General features: G+C 37.0%; 1 protein-coding gene across 1 annotated transcript in view; it reads right to left on the reverse strand.

The window, feature by feature from the left end:
• Nucleotides 1-26,372, reverse strand: part of EPG5 (ectopic P-granules 5 autophagy tethering factor) — a 131,865-nt gene that overhangs the window by 23,159 nt on the left and 82,334 nt on the right. Inside the window, exons 27-35 of the mRNA XM_058277613.2 lie at nt 25,421-25,583; nt 13,659-13,801; nt 11,733-11,889; nt 8,536-8,730; nt 7,282-7,495; nt 5,143-5,291; nt 4,700-4,901; nt 4,063-4,135; nt 2,588-2,691 (exon numbers count right to left, since the gene is read on the reverse strand). Coding sequence (XP_058133596.1) covers nt 2,588-2,691; nt 4,063-4,135; nt 4,700-4,901; nt 5,143-5,291; nt 7,282-7,495; nt 8,536-8,730; nt 11,733-11,889; nt 13,659-13,801; nt 25,421-25,583 — 1,400 coding nt within the window. The remainder of the gene's footprint in view (nt 1-2,587; nt 2,692-4,062; nt 4,136-4,699; nt 4,902-5,142; nt 5,292-7,281; nt 7,496-8,535; nt 8,731-11,732; nt 11,890-13,658; nt 13,802-25,420; nt 25,584-26,372) is intronic.

Here is a 26,372-nt window from a genome sequence, read left to right on the forward strand (position 1 = left end):
AAAAAGCCTGCTAGTCTGCTGTTCAAAAAAAAAAGTGGGTACTATCAATATTTCAGCATTACTCATGAACCAATATTTATCAAAAACATTGAGAGGGAAATGGATGTGGCTCAACCAATTGGGCTCCCATCTACCAAATAGGAGGTCCAGGGTTCGATGCCCAGGGCTTCCTGGTAAGGGTAAGCTGGCCCACATGGAGTGCGGGCACATGCAGGAATGCCGCCCTGTGCAGGAGTGCTGGCCGATGCGGAAAGCTGGCATAGCAAGATGACACAACAAGAGACAGAGGAGAGGAAATAAGAAGACACAGCAGAGCAGGGAGAGGAGTTGGCTCAAGAGAATAATCACCTCTCCCCAACTTCGGAAGGTCCCAGGATTGGTTCCTAGAGCTGCCTAATGAGAATACAAGCAGACACAGAGAGCAGATAATGCGGGGAGCAGGAGAGGCAGGGGGAGAAATTTTAAAAAAAACACTGAGAATGCAGCCCTATCCTAGGTCTTGTGGGGGGCAGGTGGTGCATGATAAAAGAAGTGAAGGGAAACATTTCTGTCCCTGAAGAGTTTACATCTTACAGTTGTGGGGAAAAAAACAAAACAAAACAAAACAGTAAGACCAGACATGTGAAAGGTCCATGAAAACTACTGGACAATATACTGCTGACTATGACTAAATGCCACCTGAGCATGTGGCAGCCATGGAAGTGCACCATTTGGACGCTCTTCAACAGAACTCACTGACTGACCCAGCTGCAGCATCTTCCAGATCCCTTGCAGCATCAGAGGGCGAGGCCACACTCTTCCCAGTTAGCCCTCAGTCATCAACTGAGCACAGGCCTGGCCATTTCTACCTAATTAATTGGGGCCCACACTGGGCTGGCCAATATTTCTCAGCAGCAGCAATGCAGTCTGCGGTTCTTCCTGACCACTCCCCTTCCACAGATACCAGACCCACACTGGGGTCCAAAGGCTTTCTCTCCCTACTTATGCTCCCATCCCCTTCATTTTCACAGGCATTACCCCCAAATAAATCGCTGGCATTCTAAGACCATCTTGGCATCTGCTTTCCAAGAACCTGCAACAATGTACTATGAAAATTCAGAGGCAGGAGAGAAATATATGAGCACAAAGAGAAATGCAGGAGAATAATTTAAAGATTTTGAGACTTCATCCAGGTAGTAAAATCATCATGAACAAGTGAGCAGAAAAGGGAAAACGGCAGGGCTATTAGGGAATATGCATAGAGCAAATAGCTGAAATGGAGTGTTTCCATTTAAAAAAAAAAATTCACCATAATGTTGCTGAAGTACAATTGCACCAAACAACATTTGAATGCCAAGTAAAACGTTACACTTAAAAGTGACTGAGTAAGGATATCACATGACATAAATAGTATTTTAGGAAAATTAATTTAGTAAATAGGGTGATCTGGAAGGAACAGGAATCAGAAATAGGGAAATTGAGGCTACTGCAAGAATTTGAATGAATATACTATTCTTTTAAACCTTTTAAAATAAAAAATTTAGATGCATTAGGTAAAATATAACATCTCTGAAAATGCATAGCTAGGTACATTAGGTGAAAGAGATCAGTGTATTAAACAGAACCACAGTTATCCTAGGAGTATTTGTTTATATGGGGTTTTAATGGCACAGGGAGACTGAAGACAAGATCTTCTAAGAACTATCTCATTTAAAGAGCAGATTAAAGAAAAAAAGGCAACTTCTAGCCTAGACCAGAATTGGGGGAAGAAAAACATGTTTACTTCAAGAATTGAGGCCTGCCTACAAGTGAATTTAGGGTTTAATGTCATGCAGCTAAGTGGGGTATGGGAAACTGAAGCTGAGAAATTATCTCCTCATCCTAAGCCTTACAGAGTTTCTATAAAGTCTCTCTAAATATAGGCTCACACTACAAAATTACAAAACACACACACAAAAAAACAAGCCTCCAAGGACAAATGTCTGAAGGAACATCAAACAACAAGATAAACCATCCCTACAGGAACTTCAGATAATGGAATTATTCAATATAGATCATAAATTAAAGTAAGCATGTTGAGACATTTTAAAGAAATAAAAATTGGAATTTTAAACAAAAGAAAAGAGTAAGATGCTATTAAAAAATCAGGGTAGATAGGAAAAACAAATAGAACTTCTAGAAATGGCAAATACAATCATTGATGTGAACAATTCAATGGACTTTTTTTAAAGCAAATAGACACAACTGAAGAGAGACTGAGTAAACTAGAAGAGAGACCTGAAGAAATTACCCAAAATGAAATGCAAAAATAGAAAATACAAAAAAGAGATTACAAATTATGGAGAACAGAATGAGGTTCAACATGGGGGACAAGGAAAATGTCCAAAGAGAATGGCTGCAAATATTTCATACCTAATGAAACTGAACTACCTCATATGCACACACACAAAGACCAGTGGTTACAGACTTTGATAGTCTAAATGATGGCATTAGTGACCTTCTGTCACAGATGAATGCCTACTAACTAAAATAAAATTAAAGCAGGAAAGCAGAGGCAAAAGATTAACTGAATGACACAGAGAAAAAGTGAAAAATAACATCTTTCTACCTTTAAAACTTTCATGTAATGAGTCAATACAGTCAGTGAACAACTGCACAATACTTGAGGCCACCACGGCATCACTCTCCAACCATGGATAAAGACGCTCGTTGCTTTAAAGAAAAGAAACACATACTTAGAATGAAAGTACCATGAGCAAGTTATTCTAGTCCCAGAGTCTTGCCTAAGTCCTAGAATATTCTGCATTATGTAGCCCTAATACATTTAGACCACTTCAAAGGCTGTAAATTCCTAGAGTTGTGGCTTGTAACATCAACCATTTAATTTTATTTACTCTCCTTCCTGCCCATTTTTCCCAAAGCAATTGAATATCAAGAGTGTGCTGTGTGAAAAACTATCATATTAACATCTTTTACAACCAATTTACATCCTTGAGTCCATCCCTTGTGCATCTTGGTTACATTTCAAATGCCTTAATGTGGCTTCACCAGTTTTTTTTCCCCAAAGCATAGGAGAAAAACAAATCAAATTCATGTAACAAAAAGATGGCCAAAAATTGGTAGGAAATAGCCAAAGAAAAATTCTTTATAGACTTGGCCTAGAAAATTCACTATCAAAATAAATACGATTAATTCTTCCTAGAAATAAACAGGGAACCTGTGCTGTTGTTAGCAATCTACATACAGCCACTATAAAATCCTGAAGCTTGCAAAATGTTTAAGGACAGTCCTCTACAAAAGCAAAGATCCAGAATCTTTCGTATTTTCTTCAAGGAGCTCTTGAAGCAACATGGGTTAATGCAAAGAGTCTTGAAATGGGAGTCAAAGACTGAGCTCTAGTACCATTTCTGGAACTAACCCACTGTTGAGACTTGAGCAAAACATTCAAGTTCTCTGAGTCTGGGGATCAAATAAATTGTTTATGAAAATACCTTAAATACTGTGAGACCCACAACTGTAACTTATAAAACTTCCTACAAGTACACCTAGCTTCTGTTTTATATTTTTAGGGAAAAAAAGACTCATAAGCAACGTACTGCATTTGAACAACTCTATTCTGCTAAATATTTTCAATGCTTTCATTTACCTGCAGAATTTCAGACTAAAAGGGAATTTAATTTTACAGCAGACTTAGTTCCAAAAAACAACTGAGGTAGTGAAAATTAAGTTAACACTATATATTTTGTGGTGCTGTATTATTAAAACCTAATCCCTAGTAAAGTAGCATCCCTTTTTCTGAAATTAAGACACCAAAACCCACTCAACTTTACTGTGGAAAAATGAAAACATATGTCTCAATTTTGCTTCAATTTTGAAATAAAATATCAAGATAAAAGCTCTGATTAACCAGACTAACAATTTCATGAACAGAAAACATTTGAAATTTCATAAAGAAGCATTTTTTAAATGTAAATTTGGTCCCACACTGGAAATTAAATATTCAAACTCTTCATCTCTACCAAAACACCAGTAAACTTTAAGTCTATATTTCAAAGGAACTTGCATATCTGAAAAACTGTTTACCTTTCACTGTCCTCTAAAACCAGGATCCAAGGCTTAAAGAGCTGAATGATGACTGAATGCAGGGATCTCAGCACTAAAACAAAGCAAACGTTTTAGAAACAAGAAACAAATTCAGCCTTTGTCAATACTGTTGTTAGCATCATATACAAAATCCACTTTTTATTATCTTTATACTCAAAAACCTGTATTGATACACAAAGGCATGTTTAACATAACTATGTTTGTATTTCTATTTGTTGTAATGGAATTGCTCTGAATTGAAGAATTTTTATTATAACAGAATGTCACGAATAATTTTATAATGTACATTTTTTCAAGATAAATGCTTAAATATCCAGAATCCTTTCCTTAAAAGAGAAATAAAAGGAAGACAGTTGGAGACTGCAACCTATCTCTTTGCACTCTACTCCACTAAGAAGAATTTGAAACAAGCTGTAGCAATCACCTGTTACATAAGTGAATATAGGTACAACACATAAATAGGCTCACACCTTCACTACTGTATTTCTATTTTTTTATTTCTGGCACTAGATGGATAGTTTATCACAGAGACATAAATCTCGTAATGTACCTATTCAAATTCTTTTAATGGAAGGTCAGAACACCTTGCTCCATGTTGCATTAAGAGCAATATTACCTGTTTTACTTTTGGCAGATGGGTCTTGAGCCAAGTAGGCCATTTCAGAGTCAATCAGCCTTTTCACAAGATAGCCCAACAGTGTCTTCATATCAGTCATGTAAGGATTCCATTTTGAAAATAAACCAAAGCTTTTAAAGTCGAACTTTGATAAGCGAAGCTTATAAAAAAAGTTTGAGAGCCACTGTATAGTTTCCATTACCTGGAAAAAAATGACCAGTCAAAAATGCTTACTGAATATCTACTTTTGACTTTATAAAATAGAGTTGTAAAGATATATGACATATATGAAAAGTAAATCAGTGGATTTCAAACTCTTTTTACTAAAGAAGTGGAACCATTATTTCAAATAAATTCTCACATGGGCTCCTATCACATAAAACAGCAAAGGAAATGGGAAAGAAAATCACAGACAAAAGCAACACAAGCCAAAAGCTACATACCTGTTTGTCTGATAAGAGAACATCTGGAGAGCTTGGAAGCCCAGCACTCTCAGCTGAAGCTGCTCCCTTTTGGTAGTAAGGGGAGCAGCAACCCAGGGCTCTCAGAGTGGCTTTCCAACACTCGGGGCTCAGGAGCTGCTCCGCAGAGCCTTATGGGGCAGGAAATGAGAAGGGAAAGTTAGCGTCTTTCATGAACCAACTTTTCAGCTTAGATCAAAGAATACACATATAATTTACAAAGCAATAAAAATTAAATAGAAATTTATAGGGACACCTGTGATGAAGAGACCAAAGTATAGAGGACATAACTATTCAAAGTAATAACAACCTGATATTTCACTTCCCATGTTCCTGGTAACCCTGATTCAAGTGAACACTGGCAAAGCAAGCTGGAATCTGGGAGAGGAGTCCAACCACCCAACGCTGCCTGGGGAATGGCAAAGATACCATTCTTCTGGCTGGACGATAACAGCTATTTATAGGTGTGAGAGAAACAACAGTGACAGGACAAGGGGTGGTGCAGAATGCAACTCCAGAGTATAGGCTCTCTTGGGAAGGAGTCTCATACTTATCCCTAAAACTCCACTCCTACAATGGGCAAAACCCAAGACACAGAAACAGCATGGAATAGGACATGAAACTACTAACTTTGCTACTTATAAACCTTGTATCCCAGAGGACAGAGCTAATACCTGTTCAAGTACTTTCTACTCAGAGGTGGCCTAAGGATCAGCTAGGACAATACAGATTCATAAGAACAGGTCTGAGGGGAAGAATGGTGAGGTCAGTTGCAATACATCATGTGTGAGTTATCTTCGGAATACTGAAGGGTCTATGTCTAACAGTACTGTGGTCTGGATCTTAGAACAGAGGCCTGGAATCAAGCTAGGGGTATGAGGGTCATACTCTGCCAGAAGATGGTGGTTAGGTCAGGGAAAACAATGGGCTCACACCTAGGGAGAACGAATACAGTAGAAGAACAAAGGGCGGAACTCTGGGACACCAACATGGTAGCCAGGGAAGAGAAAACTGGAAGGCATGGAATCTAAGCCGCACAGCATTGTTATTCTTAAACCTTTAACTGAATTTCCTGGTAAGTATTAATCTCTTACTAAAGAAAGTCAATGGTAGCCTAAATAAATAGTTGACCATCTTCCATTTCAAGGGAAAAAAATCTACATATTTGATGAAATTTTGAAAACTTAGAACAAAAATTTGCTATGCAAATATTCATGGAAATATGCACAAATATATTTCCCTACCACCATTCTCTACTCACTCTGTTACCTGCCTCTGTAAGAAACAAAGTTTAAAAATGTGAGATCATTCATTTCAGGATCCTTTAGGTAGCCCAATCCATAGGATCATAACTTATATAGTAAACAATTTCTATTAAATAACCCAAAGAATAGGTATAAAGCAAAATTTAGCTATTACACCTATAAACAGTATAAAGTTTGCATGAAAAAAGTATTATTTCATTTATCAAATTTCAATAAAATTACTGCCTAGTGAAATCCCATTAAAAAGGAAAAAAAAGCCTATACTATTTAATTCTCCTCTAATCTCTAACACTTCTATATAAAGCTGTAGGAGGGAGGGGAATAGGAACAGTGGGAATGTGGTAAACTTAATGCTGCTCTTTTCCTTGACAAATATAAATACAATCTATGATTATATGGGGATGAAATTCATTTGCAAAAGGTTCGGGGGGGAAAAAAACCCACAAAAATGTATCTGCTATTGGGAACTAAAGAGAAACAACTAGCATATTAAACTTAACTATAAAGGGGCCTTCCCTTGTCATATCTATAGTCTGCAGAGTAAGCAGCCCCCATTCCACCCCATCCCAGTTAAGGAAAGCTGCAAAGTCAAAATAAAAGTAAAGAGAAATACAGGTGAACTCCATTGCCAAAGACTAAGCTCTGCCTTGCTCTATTAGGGCCCAATTGAACATTTAGGACAATAACTGGCCATTTTTACAGACAGCAACCTTTTGGTCACCTTAGTGATAATTGCAGTTCTAAACTGCTAAACTCATTATTTTTACATTTTCAGATTACATCTGTAGAATAGTAAATGAAGTCAATACTATATTCCCTGTGATCTAGTGAGTCACAACTAAATTAAGACACTTACTTTGCATCAGCAGCCTGAGAATGTCACTGTACTGGTCAGGGAACTGGTAGAGAAGAAGAAAAGTCCAGTGCTTACAGAAAAGATTAAATGGCATTAAAATATCTTCCTCTGGTTCAAGGCCCCAGGCAGTAAGTGCCAAATGAATGGACTCCAGAAGCCTGGTACGATCAGACAGAGGAGGTTTAGTGGAGTTTAACCATTGCTTAAGATCGAACTAAAAAGGAAAAGAAACAAGAAGCAGTTTTATTTCCACTAGAAAATTAATGAAAATAGAAAAAGGTCTGTGAAAATTTAGTTTAAAAACTGAAAATAAAATGTATGTGCAAGTATACTAAAAAAGTATAGGAAGTTCAATATCTGATTGATGAAATTATGTCTCCATCTCTTTTTTCACTCTTTGGAGTCTCAGAGGCAGAGGGAGAGTTTTCTATAACTCTACATGCTTTTTTGTAATTTTTAAATCTTAATGAACGTTCATGATTAGCTGACAATTTTATTCTATTCAATGTATAACAGAACTTCATAGATCTCCTTCACTAATTACACAATGCCACAAACAAGCAGCCACTTTTTTAGTACTGTGTTGATTTAATGACCATGCTTCTATGTCTGCATCAGCTATCTATTTCAGTTAATAAAAATTCAGAGTGTTGATATCACTTTGCAGAACCCCAAACTATAACATATCTCCCCCATTACAGACTGAGATCAGTCCTCAGGCCCTAAAAAATGTCCAGGCTTCACTGATTCAAAGATGTCAGAGAAACACAACCGAAGGCAAAATAGCTAAGGCTCTAAAATTCTCAAATGGTTAAGCAGTCCATGCTTTGTTCTAACAGAGTTTTTAGAAATTTGCTTAGAATGGTTTATCCTAAATATGAGAGACTTTGGCATATTACAGTTCCTGTTTATCAAACACAATTTAGTCATAAATTCAGAGTGAATTAAAAAAGAAGGATGTACTAATTACTATTAGGAACATTTAAAATATCATACTAAGTTTTTAAAGAGGGTTTAGGAGCTAAGTCTTTTTTGTAATATGTGGAAAAAAGACTGCCCAACAAAACACAACTAATGCCCCACAAGAAGAAGCTGTGGGATCAGGCAGCTCAAAGATGATGCAAAATGTGAAAAGAGACTATCAGCCAAAGTCTACCTAGAAATAGAACTCCAGGGGTCCTTTTTCATTTTTATGGAGCGGAAAACAATATTTTTTCATTTCAGTGATAAGATCTGGATTAAATCACATCTCACCTTGGTTAGCAGCATGAAAATCACATCACTGTTGTCCTCACTTAGGAACTTCACCACTTTCTCATAGAGCTGTATGAACTCTGCTGGTGCAGCATTAGGAGTAAAGAAAGGAGACAAAAGAGAGCAGAGCCTTCTGTTCTTCAGAATGGTCTGAAGTACTTTTTTGCATTCCGATTTAGTGTCACTGATAAATACCTTGAAAGAATAAAAAAGGAAATGTCACCGAAATCTCCCCTCAACAACCTTTATTTAAGCGGTCCTCTAAGCAACCAAATTTTAAGGCATAATAAATTAGGTGTAGGGCATATTTTCTAAAAGTATGAAGTAATTAGAAGAAATAGAAATCAACATAGATACATATCACTTCCAATGGAGGTAACATTAAAAATTCTAGATAATTTGTTAATCTGATTTGGACAGCCCATATGTTAAAAAAAAAAAACTCTGAGTTAATTGTACTACAAGTTTTTTAAGGGATTAAAATATCACAGTAACTTGAATCCAGAAATTTACAATATTTCTCCATGATTACTAAATATCTAGAGGTGATTCTGCATTATTATGCCAAATAAACAAAATTTCTGAGTTACAGACTTTATGAAGATGTACCTTAAATACCTTTAAAAAGGTAACTTTCATACTTCTTATGTACTCTTGATAACTTCACCAAGTTTTACCTCAATTCTAATGTTAAAAAGGTAGAATATAAGCAAATATTTAAATATTCTTAGAGTGAAAAGGCTGTGATAAGGTCGACCACAAGCAGAAATAATAAAGGGCATGGTTAGATGTCGGGATGAGACAATTGGGATGTGGAGAACAGCGAATGCAGTCAAGGATTTATTGGGAAGCTCTCCCAAAGGAGGGGGTCTGAAGAATAAACCTCAGTCTCCCCGCCCCCACCAGTATGGCAGGGGTCTGAAGAGAAACTTCAGCCTGCTCCTGGCAGAGGCAGTTACGAATTTATACAGTACATCTACAGGCAGGAACATGCTTCATCAGTGGGAGTGGGCTGGGGCTTGGGTAAGACTCGAGGGCCTATACGGATGGCCAAGGGGCAGTGGGCTAGGGGCAGTGAATTCTATGGGTGCAGGAGGGGTGGTGGGGTGGTATGGCTTCTTTTATCTATTCTTGTAAGGAAATGAACAGTATCTAGACATGCAGGCCCAGGACAGGGGCTGTTCTATGTCACTGAGATGCAGTTTCTTCTGAGTAAACAGTTAGTCGCCCTTTCACAATGGGGTAGGTTTAATAATAAACTTGCAGCTTTTGCAAGTTGTGGCTGTTATGGGGGCTAGGGATGGGGCCTAGTCCCATCAGACATAACTGAAAAAATCTGAATATATAAAAATTTTAACTTCTATTAAGGCAAAAAGTATAAAAATAAAGAAAAATGACAACTAGAAAAATTTATTTATAGCACATTCCACATACCAGATTAACAGTTCCGAGGGGCTCTTAACAAAGCAATAAAAAAAGACAAACTCTCCAAGAGGAAAATGGGCAAAGGACAATAATCAGCATTTCACAAAATATTTATAAATGGCCAAAAAATATATAAACAGACATACAATCTAGCAAGTACTTAAAGAAATGCATATTAAAATAATAAAATACCACTTCCTCATCATATTAGCAAGATTTAAAATGAATGGTAATTCCTAATGTTGGCTACAGTATAGAAAGTAATACACCCAAACCCTACTATCACTGTGAGAGTAGGTACCAACTTCCCAGGAGAGCAGTGTGGCAATATACATCAAATATCATTTCTTTACTATAGCAATCATATTTCTAGGAAATACACAAACTACCTAAATATCCATCTAAAGAACACAAGCATAATACATTTTGATATATCAGTATCATGGAACACTATGGCAGACATTAAACACCATGATATATGTCTGTATTTATTAATGAAGAATAATGTCTACAAGATATTTTTAAATGGAAAAAAGCAGGTTACAAAATAGCATGCACCTGTTATTTTGAGTTTCTATCTCCCTATATAAATGTATGTAGGAGCGAGGTATCATTTTCATGCATACACATATACACGAGACAGACATGCATATATATATACACCAGCTATAATGAAATCTTAGCTGCGTAACAAGATCTCCAGGTGGTTAGCATTATGAGAGATTGTCCTTCTTTATACTTTCTGGAATGTCTGCATTAACTTAAAATAAACACACATCAATTTTATCATCAGGAAACAAAACTACTTTGAAAACAATCTATTATAATGCCTGTTCAGCATTACCACCTCATAGGCATCCAATAAGTAAGCACTCGTTCAGTTGAATTTGGGTGAGAGTACATGGTTAATTTATGTTTACATAATTTCCACCAAATGACTTTTTTTCTTATATGTCACATTTCATAAATCCGCATTGCCCTTCCCCTAATATCCATGTATTTAACAGCGAGCCAAATACATAGATAAATTGTGCCTAAGAAGATTCTTGCAAGTGGGAGGCAACACTGGTGAGGTGCAGCAAGCACTGAACGTGGGATCCAATCACTGCCCAAGCACTCACCAGCTGTAATCTTTAGGCAAGTCACTTAATCTTTTAGGACCCAGTTTTCTCATATTTAAGATGGGAATGATATAGAACATTAGGGTTACTATGAGAATGAAATCAAAGAATGAATTAGAAAGCTTTTTATAAATGATAAAGAGCTTCACTGTTATTGTTAACAACAACACATGATAAAACGTGATGTCTCCCCAGAGACGTTCAAATATGAATAATTTAATCTCCCTTGAATGAGAAGCAAAAGTCTAGACCGGGATTCTTAATCTTTTTTTTCTACGGACCTCTGTGCCAGTCAGGTAAAAGCCACAGTCCCCTTACTAAGTCCATACTACACTGTGTATAATTTAATAAATATATCATACCTGTAACAACATTTCCCCACAAGCATAATGTTTTCTTGAATTTGCAATTCAATGTCACAGACTCCCTGAAACCTTTCCACAGACCCCTTGGAGTCCTAGTTAAGAACCCCTAGTCTAGAGCAACAATTCTAATTACATCTCCAGAAGGCAACAATATGAAGGGGCTTCTGAGTTAGGTAGAACTCTGAACCTGTAACATAAGTCTGAAGTCAACCCTGGGTATACCGAATGAAAACACTGTAGGGACTCGTTACATCAGAGTAAGACTGAAACCATGCAATAGCCCTACCTGTCCCAAGATTTCAATGCATGACGTAAAGAACTGCCTTGTGGGAGGATGACGCTGCGTCTCATCACTGACATAATCCACAACCGTAAAGAAGAGGCTGATGCCAACTTTCTGAACCCCAGGTGTAGGCTGCAACTTGTAGGCATTCACTAAGGCTCTGTGAAGAAATGCAGGCAAGACTATTGGTCTACAAGTGAGAGAATCCATATTCTCTTTGTATACCCTATATTTTTCAGGCAATATTCTTAAGTCCTCAGAGTCCCATATAGATATCATTTTAGAAATACTTCGTGAGGCAAGTGTGCATCTCCCAAACTTTACCCAATAACTTATTTTCAAGATATAATAATGATTTCATACCCTCCTAGAGGAAATAAGTCAACTACATTATAAGGACAAATTAACACTGCTCACCTTTATTTCAGTTTTTCATATTTTTGTATATTAACTTCATATATATTTTACATAATACATATTTTAAAAAGCAAAGACTTAGATTTTTCTAAATTCTATAATCCAAATACCAGTTGAGGTTGAAGAAAATGATTTTTGTACAGAACATAAATCTAGAATAAAGGTTTATTAATTCTCACACTTTGAATTCCTTTCCTGGTAAAAGAAATAGTAACCTTTTGTTTACCTTATCAACTCCTCCTTCCCAGGCCCTCCCCAACCCACCCACAAAACATCCAAATGCCCCCATCCATGCTACCACCCAGATCTACTGAGGAGATCAGCTGCTGGTACCAGAACATGGAGTCACCTTAAAGCAAAAGGAAGAGTACAATTCCCCTTACTGAGTCACGTTCTGGTGGCTTTGGAATAAAGGGGGCAGTAAGGATAAGCCTGGTGCGAAGAAAACCACAATGGCCAAATTCAACTTAGCAACTACACCTAAGAGCTCTAATTCCTCCCTAAGCAACTCTGTTACAAACTGTGCTCAATAATCCAAGAGTTGATACTGATGACTCCCTGGTAAATGTTACTTTAATATATAAGTCAAGCATTAAATCTCTCCATGACTTAATTTCAATTGTATCATCTTCTATTTTAGGAGTAAGCAAATATTTTCTCTAAGAGACCAGATAGCAAATAGTTTATGCTTTTTATGACACTGCAGCATAAAAGCAGCTGAAGACAATGTAAATGAACAGGCATGTGTGTGTTCTAATAAAACTTTATTTACAAAAAATAGAACAATTTTAATAAGCTTTCATCAATTGTAACAAAAGTAACTACTGTTTTTAAAAAATCGTACAGAGAAGCAAATGTGGATCAAGCATTGGGTGCCCACCTACCACCTGGGAAGTCCCAGGTCAGTTCCTGGTGCCCTCTAAAGAAAATAAACAAGACAGTGAGCTGACATGACATGCTGGCACAGTGACCTGATTTAACGAGATGATGCAAAAACAAGACACAATGAGGAAACAAAATGAGAGACACCACAAGCAGGGAGTGGAGGTGGCCCAAGCAAATGGGCACCTCCCTCCCACATGGGAGGTCCTAGGCTCAGTTCCTAGTGCCTCCTTAAAAAAAAAAAGGATGACGAGCAGACACAGAGAACACTGAATAGACAGACAGAAAGCAGACAGTGAGTGCAAACAGCTGAGGGGGAGAGGGATTAAAATGAATATATATTTTTAAATACAATTTTTTTAAAAAGTGCTATCATCAATAGTAACAAATGTTCCACACCAATGCAAGGTATTCGTGGTAGAGTGATATATGGCAATCCTGTATTTTTTGCATGATTGTTTTGTAAACTTACAACTTCTCTAATTAAAAAAAAAAAAAATAGGTGACAGATCAGATCTGGTCCAAAGGCCAGAGCATGCTGATTAGTAAGTTTGGGGAGGGTGCTGTAGCATGTATGATTACTATCAATAACAAAAAAGCATTTTAAGTTATAATAACCTCAAAACTTACGTGATCAAGTTTTCTGCATGCACAGCAGCTTCCACAATATTAAGTGATGGTGGTTTAGCAGCTTCTGCTTGCAAATGCTTTACTTCTTTTCGCAAAACATGAAGCTGTTGGCTTATTGCTTCGTTCTTATGCATGCCTTCAAACTAACAAAAATTAAAATAGTCAGCAGTCTTTCTTTCTATATATGCTTCTATAGCAAATACTTTATTACAAAAATGCTAGGCATATGATGAAGAGAATATTATTACAATAAATATTATAAATCAAAAAGTCTCAGACAAACCTAAGAGGGATGGGGAAAATTGTCACAAAAAAAAAAAATTCAAGAATCTCAGGCATTTCATGAAGAATCAGGCTTAAATTAAATAAAATTTTATTATAAAAACACCAAATCATATAAATATAGGTGATTGGTTTATAAACTGATATGGTCCTGAATTAGTTTATTACAAGTTCAAGGTCTTCTGTTGGATAAATCTTACTTCACCAGTTTCTACTCCCCAAATCCTCAATGAAAATACACTCAACACCTTCCAACTGCTGAGGCCTTTCTCAAAGCACATTTGTGAAAAGATGCCCTTGTCTGCTGATTTTTCCTCTCTAGAACCTTGAATCCCTCTCCTTCTCCCAGTCCAACAACATATACGATTCAACTCAAAACACTAGGGGCTGTGCACCTCACATGTGCTCAGCAAAAACGAGGATGGCACAGATGCTGATGACAAAACAACTGCCATTTAAACACACACACATACACACAAAATGATAAAATATGTGAAAGTGTTCAAACCAGTTGCATGCCTAGAAAAGAGCAACCAACTAGCTCAGTGGTTCCTGAAAGCTGGTCATTAATAAAAATTTTTATTGGTTCTTATAGTAAAGATGTGAAAAATGAGAATTCATTGAGCTTTTCAAAAACACTGAATTTCAATTTAAAAGACAATCCTTTATTTTGAGACTATTTCTTTCCTACTTAAGAGGGTTATTAAAATACCCTTTAATTGATGGTGACATATATGATAACTGGTTTTGTTTGTATATTTTTAAAGTCTTTTTTTGGCAAAAAAAAAAAAAAGTAAATGGCAATCATATGCCAATCCCTGCTCCTCCTCCAATTTTTATTTTTAATTGGTGTGTGAGGTCTAAAAGTGTAAGAACAAGTAAACCTGAAGAATGTGGAAAAGGTGGGATGTGTTGTATGTAGATAGCTTCAGAGGAAAGGAAAGGATATCCTAGCCCAGGGTGCAATGCAAAGACACACCAATGTGATAGCTGAGATAGATGAGGGGGCTGAGGGTCAGGGACAGCAAGGAGGACTGACCCGGCTGAAGCTGGGGCACTGATGCTGAAGAGTACAGCATTATCAGACTGGTGAAGCATGGAGGTCTGACTTGTGGAGACTTTTATGATCAGGCCATGGAATTGGACTTGCTTTACAAGCATGGCAGAGAATGCTAAATAGATTAGAACAATTATAAGGCAGGGACTTTAAATCCTACATTTCCCAAACAGTCTTCCCCAGCTCATGGGTAAGAGCTAGGGTCTACATTTTCCTTTTATGTACTTGCCAAAACCCATCTTCAGCCATCACTGCCATTTACAGGTATCCTTTGTAAACAACGGAAATACTTAATTCACTTAATTTATTTAACTGAAGTCATTACGTCCTGTCAGTGTTATTACCATAAGTTCGATATCCAAAGCTCCTGAAGGTCCACATTCCTGGTTTTTCTTCACACAGAACCCCAACACTGCACAACCCTGACGGTACACTTAGCTCCCCCTACTTTTTATGATCATGGTAACAACTTTCTTCCATAAAACTCACCAATGTTGTGTTTAAACGCGTACAAAATTTCTGTTTAAAAAAAAAAGCTCTTAACATGACACCAAAAGGCATGAAAATGAAGAACCAAGAATATATAAAGTGAACAATTACTTTATTTTTTACTATTGGAGAAATGAAAGGTAAAAAAAAAAAGAAAAAACTCGCATTAAACCAAACAATGAAGCAGTACAAATAACTGAATTAAATTTTAAATCTTTCCAAGAACACAGCAATTTTAATAGCCTAAATGTGATCAGGAATATGCACAGTCAGCACAGTCAGCTTCCAATTGCCCAACATGTCACCATCTACAGTTAGACTATGATTGGCACATAGTGCCTTTGGCCAACATGGAGAGAAAGCAGCCACACAGAGAGGAAGAGACAGAATCTGGGAAGAAGAAAAAGCTACTATGAAGGGAAGCAGGAAGACAAAAGATGAGAGAGAAAAAGAGGGTTACTTGTCTGAAAAACACAGAGAAACAAGATTAAATCCATTTTGTAACCCAAACCCAAGTGCTACCTCACATTCTGGAAAATACTAATGCTGGAGATCAAAATAAAAAGTTAGTTTAGCAAAGTTTAGACACTCTCACAAAAAATACACAAATTTATTTATTCTAGTCTACATATTTTTGTTCATTGTTCCCACCACTGTTGAAAGCTTTCTTTTCTTACTAGAATGGAGGCTGGAGAGACTGAATGACTGCCAGCTCATAATTACAAGAGATGTAGACAATACAACAAAGCAGCATGGTGGAAGCCTGTTCACTTGAGTCACTTAAAGTAGACAAATTTAAAAGTTGGACAAAGCATATCCTCCAGCAAGTGTGGAAACCTCAGTGGGTCTTTTCCATCCATCGTTTCTAGTAATGAACACATTTTTCACAAGATGATAAATCAATCCTGGGTCTAGCAAACATGCCCCACAATACAAAAGTACAACAAAAGGAACCCAATTATAAATCACCCTACTTCCTCAGGGAATATCATTGAATTCATAGAGCCTTCTAATAGGAGGGGAGACCAGAGAAGAAACACGTCTCACTTCTCATAAAATAAATTTGGCTTTCATATGCCCCAAACAAGCTATACATAGTTCAAATATTACAGACAGCTGGAAATTTCCAAGACCCTTCTTCCAGAAAAATTACATTTAGCAATAAAATATATTCATGACACAATTTTAAAACTTTATTAATGAGCCATTAAAAACTGCTTAAAATATAAAATCACTTCCCATGAAACTAATTTAAAAACCTGTTCCAATGCAGTATTCATTTAAGGATATGGATCATCTAATCACTGATTAAGAAGGCAATCCTATCACACAGACTCAGTCAGAGAAAATGGGACACATGTCAACTTAAGTGAGATTTGACTGTCATGATCAACTTACTCAATCATATTGCTAGTCTTCAGAAAGCAGAGCTCAAAGAGCTAAAGCAAAAAGACCTGGCAATGTTGAATGGTAAACACATGAGCCTTGAATTTAAATAGTTGCAGGCTTAAATTCTTACTGAGCCACTAAAGAGCTATGTGACCTTGTCAACTCTCTGAGCCACTCCAAATCTCATTCTGTGAAGATCAAATGAGATAATGTACACAAAGCACCCAGCATAATACCTGGGACATGAGAGTGCACAAGCAAGTGATAAGAAGTACTCTGAACAGCGCTAGGGAAAAAAAAAGTGGTGCACTACAGTAACACCATCCCTACAACTTTCCAAGAGGAAATGCTTCAGAGACATTTGTATTAGAGTAAAAAGGTTAGGTTAAGCAATGTGTAGTACTGGAGTTAAGATTTTATATGAAAACCATTAAGCCGTTTAAATTGGGAAAGGATAAGCAAAATTTTTAAATGGCTGCTTATTTCTAGTAAGAAAACAGTTATAATTTCCATGATGTCTTTCACAGCCAAACTGTATCTACAATATCCTGAAAGTAGTTAAAATCAGTGAGCTTACTTGTAAAGAGTATAAACATATAGTTCATTCCTTCAAACACATCTATTATATGGTACTGACTGTAAGCAGCATTGATGATACAAATATGAATAAGGTCCTTGCTCTCATATAACTCAAAATCTAATAACAGCAAATAAATTAATTATAATACAAAAAAAGTTGTAACACCACTCAATGAGTGGTATGCTGGTGGCTTTCATTCAGACATTCAAAGGGTGCAGAGGGCACCCCAGGAGCCAGCTAGATGGTCCAGGTATACAGATGAATAAAGATGAAACCCTATCCCCAAAGAGTTCCCAATCTGTTAGGAAAAATATATTAAGTGACTACCATAGCACTTATGCACAAATTGTGATATAAGAGGAGGGAATATCTCAATCTGATTGGATGAGTCAGAAAAGGCCTCAAGAAGAGGTGTTGTTGCCTGAATCAGTTTGAAGCATGAGCAGGAACTCAAACATTGGGTGTGGGGAAAACGAAAAACAGCATATGTGTAAGAACAAAGGTGTGAATGTGCATGTTGTGTCTGAACAATGGAAAAACTGAAGTGGCTAGAAAACAGAATATTTGAGGAAGGGGAGGTAGGTTAAATGATGCTGCTAGAAAAAAAAAATCAAGACCAGATTACAAAGGACCCTAAAAGTAATATTTCTTTTAGATACCAGGGAGCCAATGTGGGTTTTTAGCCTGAAAATGTGATCAGACCTGTGTCCAAAAAGATGAATGGTGGCTGAATAAAAAATAGACTAGACAAGAAGAGAGACTATGGACAAGAAGTATAATGCAATATTTCAGGAGAGAAGTGATGTGGGCCCACTAGGGGGCAATGGAACAGAGAAAAGGGGATGAACTTAAAGCCATTTCACAGGCAGAATCAAGATGACTTAGGAAACAATGAGATGGGAAGTATGGGGATAGGGTGAGGTATGTGGAAAAGATGACACCAAAGCATAAGTCTTTCTCTCGGGAGACCAGGAAGGAAGGAATTATAGGAAGAACAGATTTGGAGGATAAAGATGGGATTAGTTTGTGACTTTTGGAGTTTGAGGTATCTATAGAACTTTCAGGTAAAATGTTAAGTGGTCCGTGGAAATCTAGATCTGGAACTCAAGAGATTTCTGGACTAGAGAAAGTGAACTTACCATCAACATAGTTCTTTTTTTAAGTAGTTCTTTTTTTTTTTAAAGATTCCTTTTATTTATCCCATCCCCACCACTTGTGCTCACTGTCTGCTCTCTGTGTCCATTTGCTCATGTTCTGTGTCTGTTTGTCTTCTCTTTAGAAGACACCAGGAATTTATCCTGGGACCTTCCAACTTGGGAGAGAGGCACTCAATCACTTGATCCACCTCAGCTCTCTGGTTTATTATGCCTCTCACTGTCTTTCTTCTGTGTCTCTTTTTTGTTGTGTCATCTTGTTGCATCAGCTCACTGCATGGGCCAGCTCACCTTCACCAGGAGGCCCCAGGAACTGAACCCAGGACCTCCCATACAGTAGACAACTGCCCAATCACTTGAGCTACATCTGTTTCCCAGGTAAAGAGTTTTTAATCATTTATGGGTCAAGGATTTCACTGAGGACCTACTGAAGCTATGAACTCTATAGAATAAAAAAATTATATATACTTTCAAGGGCTTCATTGACCCCCCGAAGACCATTCACAGATCCCAGGTTAAAAACTCCAGTGTGTATGGCAGGCAAAAGCAATTGATGTCACAACGAAGAACAGGGTCAAGAGAAGCACCAAACACGATATGCAATCTAAGGATTAAATAGAGAGAAAGGAATGAAACTGAGAAGTGGTTAACATTTATGGTGACTAAGAGAGCTCTCATTAAGTTCAGCAACACCAAATGATAGAAAAGATGTGAAACAGGATCAAAACTATTGGATATAATCATGAGGTAGTCACTGGATACATGTAAATAGAGGGGTGACAGTTTTAAGAATGACACCATCCACCTTTAATAGGACATACTCTCTGGGGTGTTTTCCCAGTGGCAGGTTCATGATGAGACATAAACATTCAGAAACTACCCCTCCCTTCCCCACAAACACTTCTCTTTCCAAAATTAAAGTCACCCATAACCAAAGTCATCCATTTCTGCAATGGATGGCTTCAGATTCAAGTGCAATTTTTATTTCTTCAATCTTGTTCTTAGCTATTAATGAGTGGCCAAAGATTAATTACTTCATCATCAGTTCCTAGAAGTATCAACTAGCAAATACTGTTGAGGACAGGACTCTACTATTAATTTCTATAAAACTTTCCTGAGAAATCCCGTTTAAATCTAAATTAGAAAAGTTACCCACTGCTTCCCATTTTTAATTCCCCTCATGTATCTGGATTATTAGGCAAAATAATGGCCAACATCAATACTGATGCTGAAACTTATACTTCTAGGAGCCATAAGTGGGGCTCTCAGCTTCAGAATCATCTCAAATGGAAATGAAAGTCAGAGGCATTGGGCAACTTGGTGAAACCAGCAGAAAATTAAAACCTACTTGAAGAAAACTTAGATATTTCTAATGATCAGAGGTTATGGCCACAAAACAGAGTTAGTATTTAAATTATTTAGGTTTCTATAAAAGCCTCCTTTTCCCCCTTGTATCCTTTCTTCTGTTTCCCTCCCTTTCTTTCTTCAAGCACTATTAGCATCTACCAATTTTTCTTTTGAGAAAAGAAATCACAAATAATGTGGTGTGCTGTAAAATCAGAATGTAAGCCCTTTTCATTTCAATGCTTTTTCTCATAAAATACCCTCTTTGCAAACTCCCTCCAATCAAAAACACTTCGAAGGTATTTTAGAAAAGGTATTCTATTCTTTCGAATTAACAAAATGACGGTTTATAAAATATTTTAAGTCAAGAGTTAAGACAAATAAACTTATGATTCCTTTTTCTGAAGAGGAAGAGATCCAAGTCCTTGGCAGGCTTAGGGCTGAAGCTCCCTGCTCTGCCTACTGGCATTTTCCACAGAAGACCCTGGGAGTTAACAAGAGGTCAGGTTAGGAGACCTGCTCTTTGACCGGGGCAGTAAATATTTACAATTCTTCAAAGACCAAGCAATCAGCCAGCACTGGAAAAACAGTTCTTTGTGCTTATCTCACTAGTTACTATAAAAATGCATTTTTAGACAATTCCCTTCTCTATATAGAATTCAAAGCCTGGCAAAGATAGGTAGTTTCAAAGTATGGAAAAATACTGTATTTGTGAAAACACAGATTAAAATAAGATATACTTTTTTATTATGATCAGATACATTTTAGCTATTTTGCCACCAATTCAAACTCTATCCTAAATTGGTAAACTTTTCTTCTAGCTTTATTACTTTAGCAAATGAGCTTTCTTAAATACCTTGACCTTGTCTTACTAAAGCATTAATAACTGGGGAAAAAACATGGAGATAAAAAAATTACAAAGTATCTGACCAATATATTATCTCGATATTTAGGAGTCTGACATGTTTTTGGTAACATACAGGAAAACTTATTCTGAATTCTAGGTCAAATTTCTTAACTTTAGATGCATATTACTTTGTTGAAAAACTCAAATTTTGAAGGTAATGAAAAATACAAAAAGGATAAATGATTATTTCAGAGAAGAAATTTTCGAGAATATAGTCTCCCAAGAAGATTGATGAAGATAAATTAGGCAGTCAAATGACTACCTAGAACAAGGGATAGCTGGCTGTAGGACATACAGTTTGCAGTACCCTGGATCAAGGAGAAACGATTTCCTAAGGAAGAGGGGACATTCAGATCCTGGTAAAGAGGGAATTCCCAGTTAAGACTCATGCACAAAGGCCCCTCCACTTTGGCCTTGAGCTATTTTCTAAACTCACTGCATAGATAAGTTCTGGAGGAGAGAGCAGCAAAGACTAGGAAAGGTCTTTCCTCCTACTTTTTTGTTGTTGTTGTTGTTGGTGTTAGCGCCTTGCATTCAAGAAAAGCTCTGTCATACCAGTAGCTGGACACAAGTTTAAGGAACAGATACCTGAGAGGCTTAACTCCAGTGAAAGCACATAAAAATATCAAAATGTTCAGGTTTCAACAAAAGATTATAAACATACAAAGAATTAGGAAGCAATGGCCCAGGAAAGGAGAAAATTAGAACATCAGAAACCATAATGAGGAGGACCAGAAACGGGCCACACCAGACAAGGACTCTAAAAACAAAAAAAAAGGTCCTGTTTTAGTTTCCCAGCTGCTAAATAAATACCATACAATGGAATGGGTTTGCCTAAACAATGGGAAGTTATCGGCTCTTGGTTTTGAGGCTAGGTAAAATCCAAAATTGAGGTGTAAGAGGGGATGTTTTTTTCTTGAAGACGTGAGGACTCAGGGGCTAGCTGCCATTAATTCTTGGTCCTTGGCTTTTGTCACATAGCAATCCACACGGTGGCCTCTCCTGGCTTCTCTTTCCATTGACTTTCACTATGTCTATAAAGGACTCTGGTAATCTGGATTAAAGCCCAATCTCGTTCAGTGGGACCATACCTTACCTGAAGTAACATCTTAAAGACAACTTATTTACAATGGCTCCACAGCCACCAGAATATGGACCAAGACCAGGAACATGTCCAAACGGGGGTACATGATTCAGTCCACCACAGGTCCTAAATATTGTCAAAGATGTGAAGGAAAACATGGACAAAGAACTAAGGGAAATCAGGAAAATACATGAAAACAAAGAGAATATCAATAGAGATGAAATTGTGAAAAGGAACCAAACAGAGCTAAAGACCACAGTAACAGAAATTTAAAATTCCCTAGAGAGATTCAACAGCATATTAGAGGGCAGAAGAAATGAACCTGAAGATGAAACAACTGAAATCATCTAGTCTGAGGAGAAAAAAGAAAAAAGAATGAAGAAAAGTGAACAAGCACACCAATATAAGCACTATGGGAGTCCCAGAAGGAGAAGAAAGAGAAAGGGGCAGAGAGAATATTCAAAAATAACGGCTGAAAATTTCCCAAATTTAACAAAAGACATGAATATACACATCCAAGATGCTCAAAAACTCCAAGTAAGATAAACCGAAATAAAGTTACACTGCAACATGTTATAATCAGACTGTCAAATGCCAAAGATAGGGAATTCTGAAAGTCACAAGAGAAAGTACAAGGAAGCTTTAGTAAGATTTAACAGTCAATTTCTCACTAGAAACCATGGCGGCAAGAAAGCCTTGGGAAGACATACTTAAAGGGCTGAAAGGAAAAACTGCCAACCAAGATTTCTATACCCAGCAAAACTATCTTTTAAAAGTAAGGGAGACATTAAAACATTCCCAGATAAACAAAGCTGAGAGTTCATCACCACTAGACAAGTCCTATAGGAGATGCTAAAGAGAGTTCTGCAGATTGAAAGGAAAGGACAATAGACAATAGACTGAAGCCACATAAAGAAATAAAAGATCTCCAGTAAAGGTTATGATAGGGGTAAATATAAATGACAGGACTACTGTACTTTTGATCTGTAACTCTACTTTTTACTTCTTATAGCATCTAAAAGGCAAATGCATAAAATGTACTGATAAATTAGCGCGTTTGGACTCATAATGTATAAACATGTAATTTGTAACAAGAACTACATAAAGTGGGGGGATACAGGGGTATACCAATTAAAGTCTGTATATATACAGTATATTTGAGGTACCAGGGCTGGTAACTGAACCCGGGACCTCATATGTGGGAAGCTGGCACCCAACCACTGAGCCACATCAGCTTCACTAAGTTGGTTTTTTTCATTTGTTTCTTTGTTGTTTGTTTTTGTTTTTAGGAGGCACTGAAGACCAAATCCAAGACCTTCCATGTGGGAAGCAGGTGCTAAACTGCTTGAGCCACCATCTGTTCCCTATATATACTACTGAAGTTAAATTAGTATCAAAGTAAATAAGGGAAGGAGATGTAGTTCAAGTGGTTGAGTGCCTGCTTTCTATATACGAGGTCCTGGGTTCAATTCCTGGTACCTACTAAAAAAAAAAAAATTCTCATTGGGGAGTGGATATAGCTGAGTGATTGAGTGCCTACTTCCTATGTACAAGATCGGGGTTCATTCCCCAGTATCTCCTTAAAAAAAAATGTAAATGAGATTGTCACATATTTAGGATGTTAAATTTAAACCCCAGTGCAACTACAAAGAAAATATCAGAGACTATTCAAGCTCACAGACACACAGAACTTAGAATTTAGTTGCCAGGGGTAGTGGGTAGAGGAAATGGGAAGTTAATGCAAAATGGATATAGATTTTCTGTTTGGGGAGATGGAAAAGTTTTAGTAATAGAAGGTGAAGAAAAAACCAAAACATAGTAAACGTGATTAAGCCCAATGAATGATAGGCTTGATAGTGGCTGAAATGGTAAAGTTTTTGTTTTATATATGTTCCCACAATAAAAAGAAAATAGAGAAAAGAAGAGGAAGTAAAGACACAATGCTAAAGGCAATACATGCATGATCCTGTTGAGGATCTAATAAGGGAGGAGAGAAAGCTCAAAAGGACCTTATTGGGACATATGAAAAAAATTGGAATATAGACTGTAAGCTTTATATCAATGTTAAATTTCTTGGAATTTGATCACTGCACTTAAGGTGAACACACAAGTGAATATCCTTGTTCTTAGGAAATACACATGGTGGTATTAAGTGTTCAAGGAGCATGATGTATACAATCCACACCCAAGATTCAGAAAACCATCTAGTAAATAAACAGGAAAACATACTGATGGATAGACACACAGAATGATATGGCAAAGGTAGCAAAATGGTAAAACTGGTAGATCTGGGGGAGACATGGATATGTTTGAGTTCTTTGTATGGGGTTTGCATTATTTTTGTAATTGTCCTTTAAATTTTTTCAAAATAAAAAGTTTAGTATTAAAAAAATTAAAAAATTCATTAGAACAATTAAAACATGGATTAGCTATTAAAAAAATAAAAAGGAAATTTTGGAAAGACAATCAAGAATCAGTAAAGTAAGTTTCCCCAATTTCGAAAAGCAAAAAAAAAAGAAGCTATTTTGGTGCAAATGTAGTCACGCAGGTCTTTCCCAGCTCAACGAAGGAATAAAGTACAATGAAGAAGTAACATCAGCTCTGGAGCCAGACTGCCTGGGCTATACCTGGGCTCTGCCACTCACTGTTAATGTCACCTTGGCTATGTAAATTAACCTCTCTGCATCTCTATTTCCTTGTCTGGATGTTGTGAGGATAAAACAAGGTATGTAAAGTGCTTAGTCAGTGCCTGATATAGATTAAGTGCTGTGGAGTGTTAGCTGAAGCTCAGCTTCCTTTCTGAAGCCCTTATAGCACCATAGCTCCAATTCTTGCCCATATTTCTAGGTCAAGAAGGTGACTCTGAGAGACAGTTAAAAATTTTAATCACATCATTGCACTTCTCTCCTTTTGTCTGTTAGTAAGCTCCACTTGCCTGACCCTATTTTCCACAGGATCTTCCATGTTTGTCTTCAGTGGTTCCCAGAATCCACATTATATAGCCAGAGTTCCCAAGTGACCATCCACATCAACACTTCCAATGTCAATTCCCAGCCCCACTCCCCTAAACAACTTTATATAGACTGATCTATACAATGACTCCTAGATGATGATATCATGGCAACTCCAATCCCGCATCCCTTCTAATTAAATCCATACTATCATCATCAAAATCTTTTAAGGATCAGTTTAAGGCTCTTTCTCTGAAAAAACTTATTGATAATTCTGCTTTTCTATGAATTCCTATTTGACTATCTAAATGTAGGACTCATCCGGTACTCATCTGGAAATACATGATTAGCTTCATCTGGAAACACATGATTAGCTCTGCTTGTGTCTTTACTCTCTTCAAAATTATAAAACATTTTGGAACATAGATCATGTGCTATATTTCTTTTGATCTTTCTCAATGATATGTTAATATCAGGGAATCAATTAAAACTCTCTGAATTATGGAGAAATCTAAACAGTCTTACCTGAACTGTTATAACTGCTGCTCCTTGGCATTTCTTACCACTACTGCCTCGACACTCCAAATGGAGTGTAGTCTGTTCTTCTCGATTGACATACTGTTTAGGCATTGTTTCTAACAGCTCACCATCCAGGGCAACCTGTTGAGATTCCCAAAGAGCTGCAGTTCTGAAAAATATCAGAAATAATAGATAAACTTAGGAAAAATTACATGGCAAATGACATAAGCTTCTTAGTTGTTCCCAACCTTCATAAAAGCACAATAAGACACAAGAATTCCAAAGTAGCAGAAGACCCAAGATGTGTGCACAAAGACTCACCCAAATCCTCCCTCCAGCAGTCAAGCTAAACAGAAAGTTAAGAAAGGAAGGAAGAATCTTACAGAAAAATGGGATAATTTCTTAGCCAGAAACAAAAATCCATTTAGAATCTGTGTAACACCAACAATATTTTTTAACAATATTTTTTAAATGGACCTCTACATATTCTAGAACAAATGAGAATCCCCCCTAAAGGGTGCCTTCTTTTTAAGTGCCAGTGACCTATTAGGTAACAGCAACAAAAACTGAAATATCAAAGGCCAAAATGTTAATTCTGTACATGGAGGATAAATGCTGTTGTAACTGTATTTATTATATTCACGCGCAGGTGCATTTGAGTGCACAAATAACATATACATATACACATTATATGCCTAGGCCAAAAACAGAGAAGAAAATGGCGACACATGATTGATTCCTATGGGATTTGGAAAGATAAGGTTTCAGCTCATTTATTGTTAAAATAATAGACTTACTTCACATACAGTCCTTTTCATAAGAATGCAATCTAGAATCAAAAGCTTAAACAGGGAAGCAGACTTAGCCCAATGGATAGGGTATCCACCTACCACATGAAAGGTCTGTGGTTCAAACCCAGGGCCTTCTTGACCCGTGTGCAGCTGGCCCATGCACAGTG

This window comes from Dasypus novemcinctus, chromosome 16, assembly GCF_030445035.2.
Source record: "Dasypus novemcinctus isolate mDasNov1 chromosome 16, mDasNov1.1.hap2, whole genome shotgun sequence".
NCBI lineage: Eukaryota > Metazoa > Chordata > Mammalia > Cingulata > Dasypodidae > Dasypus > Dasypus novemcinctus.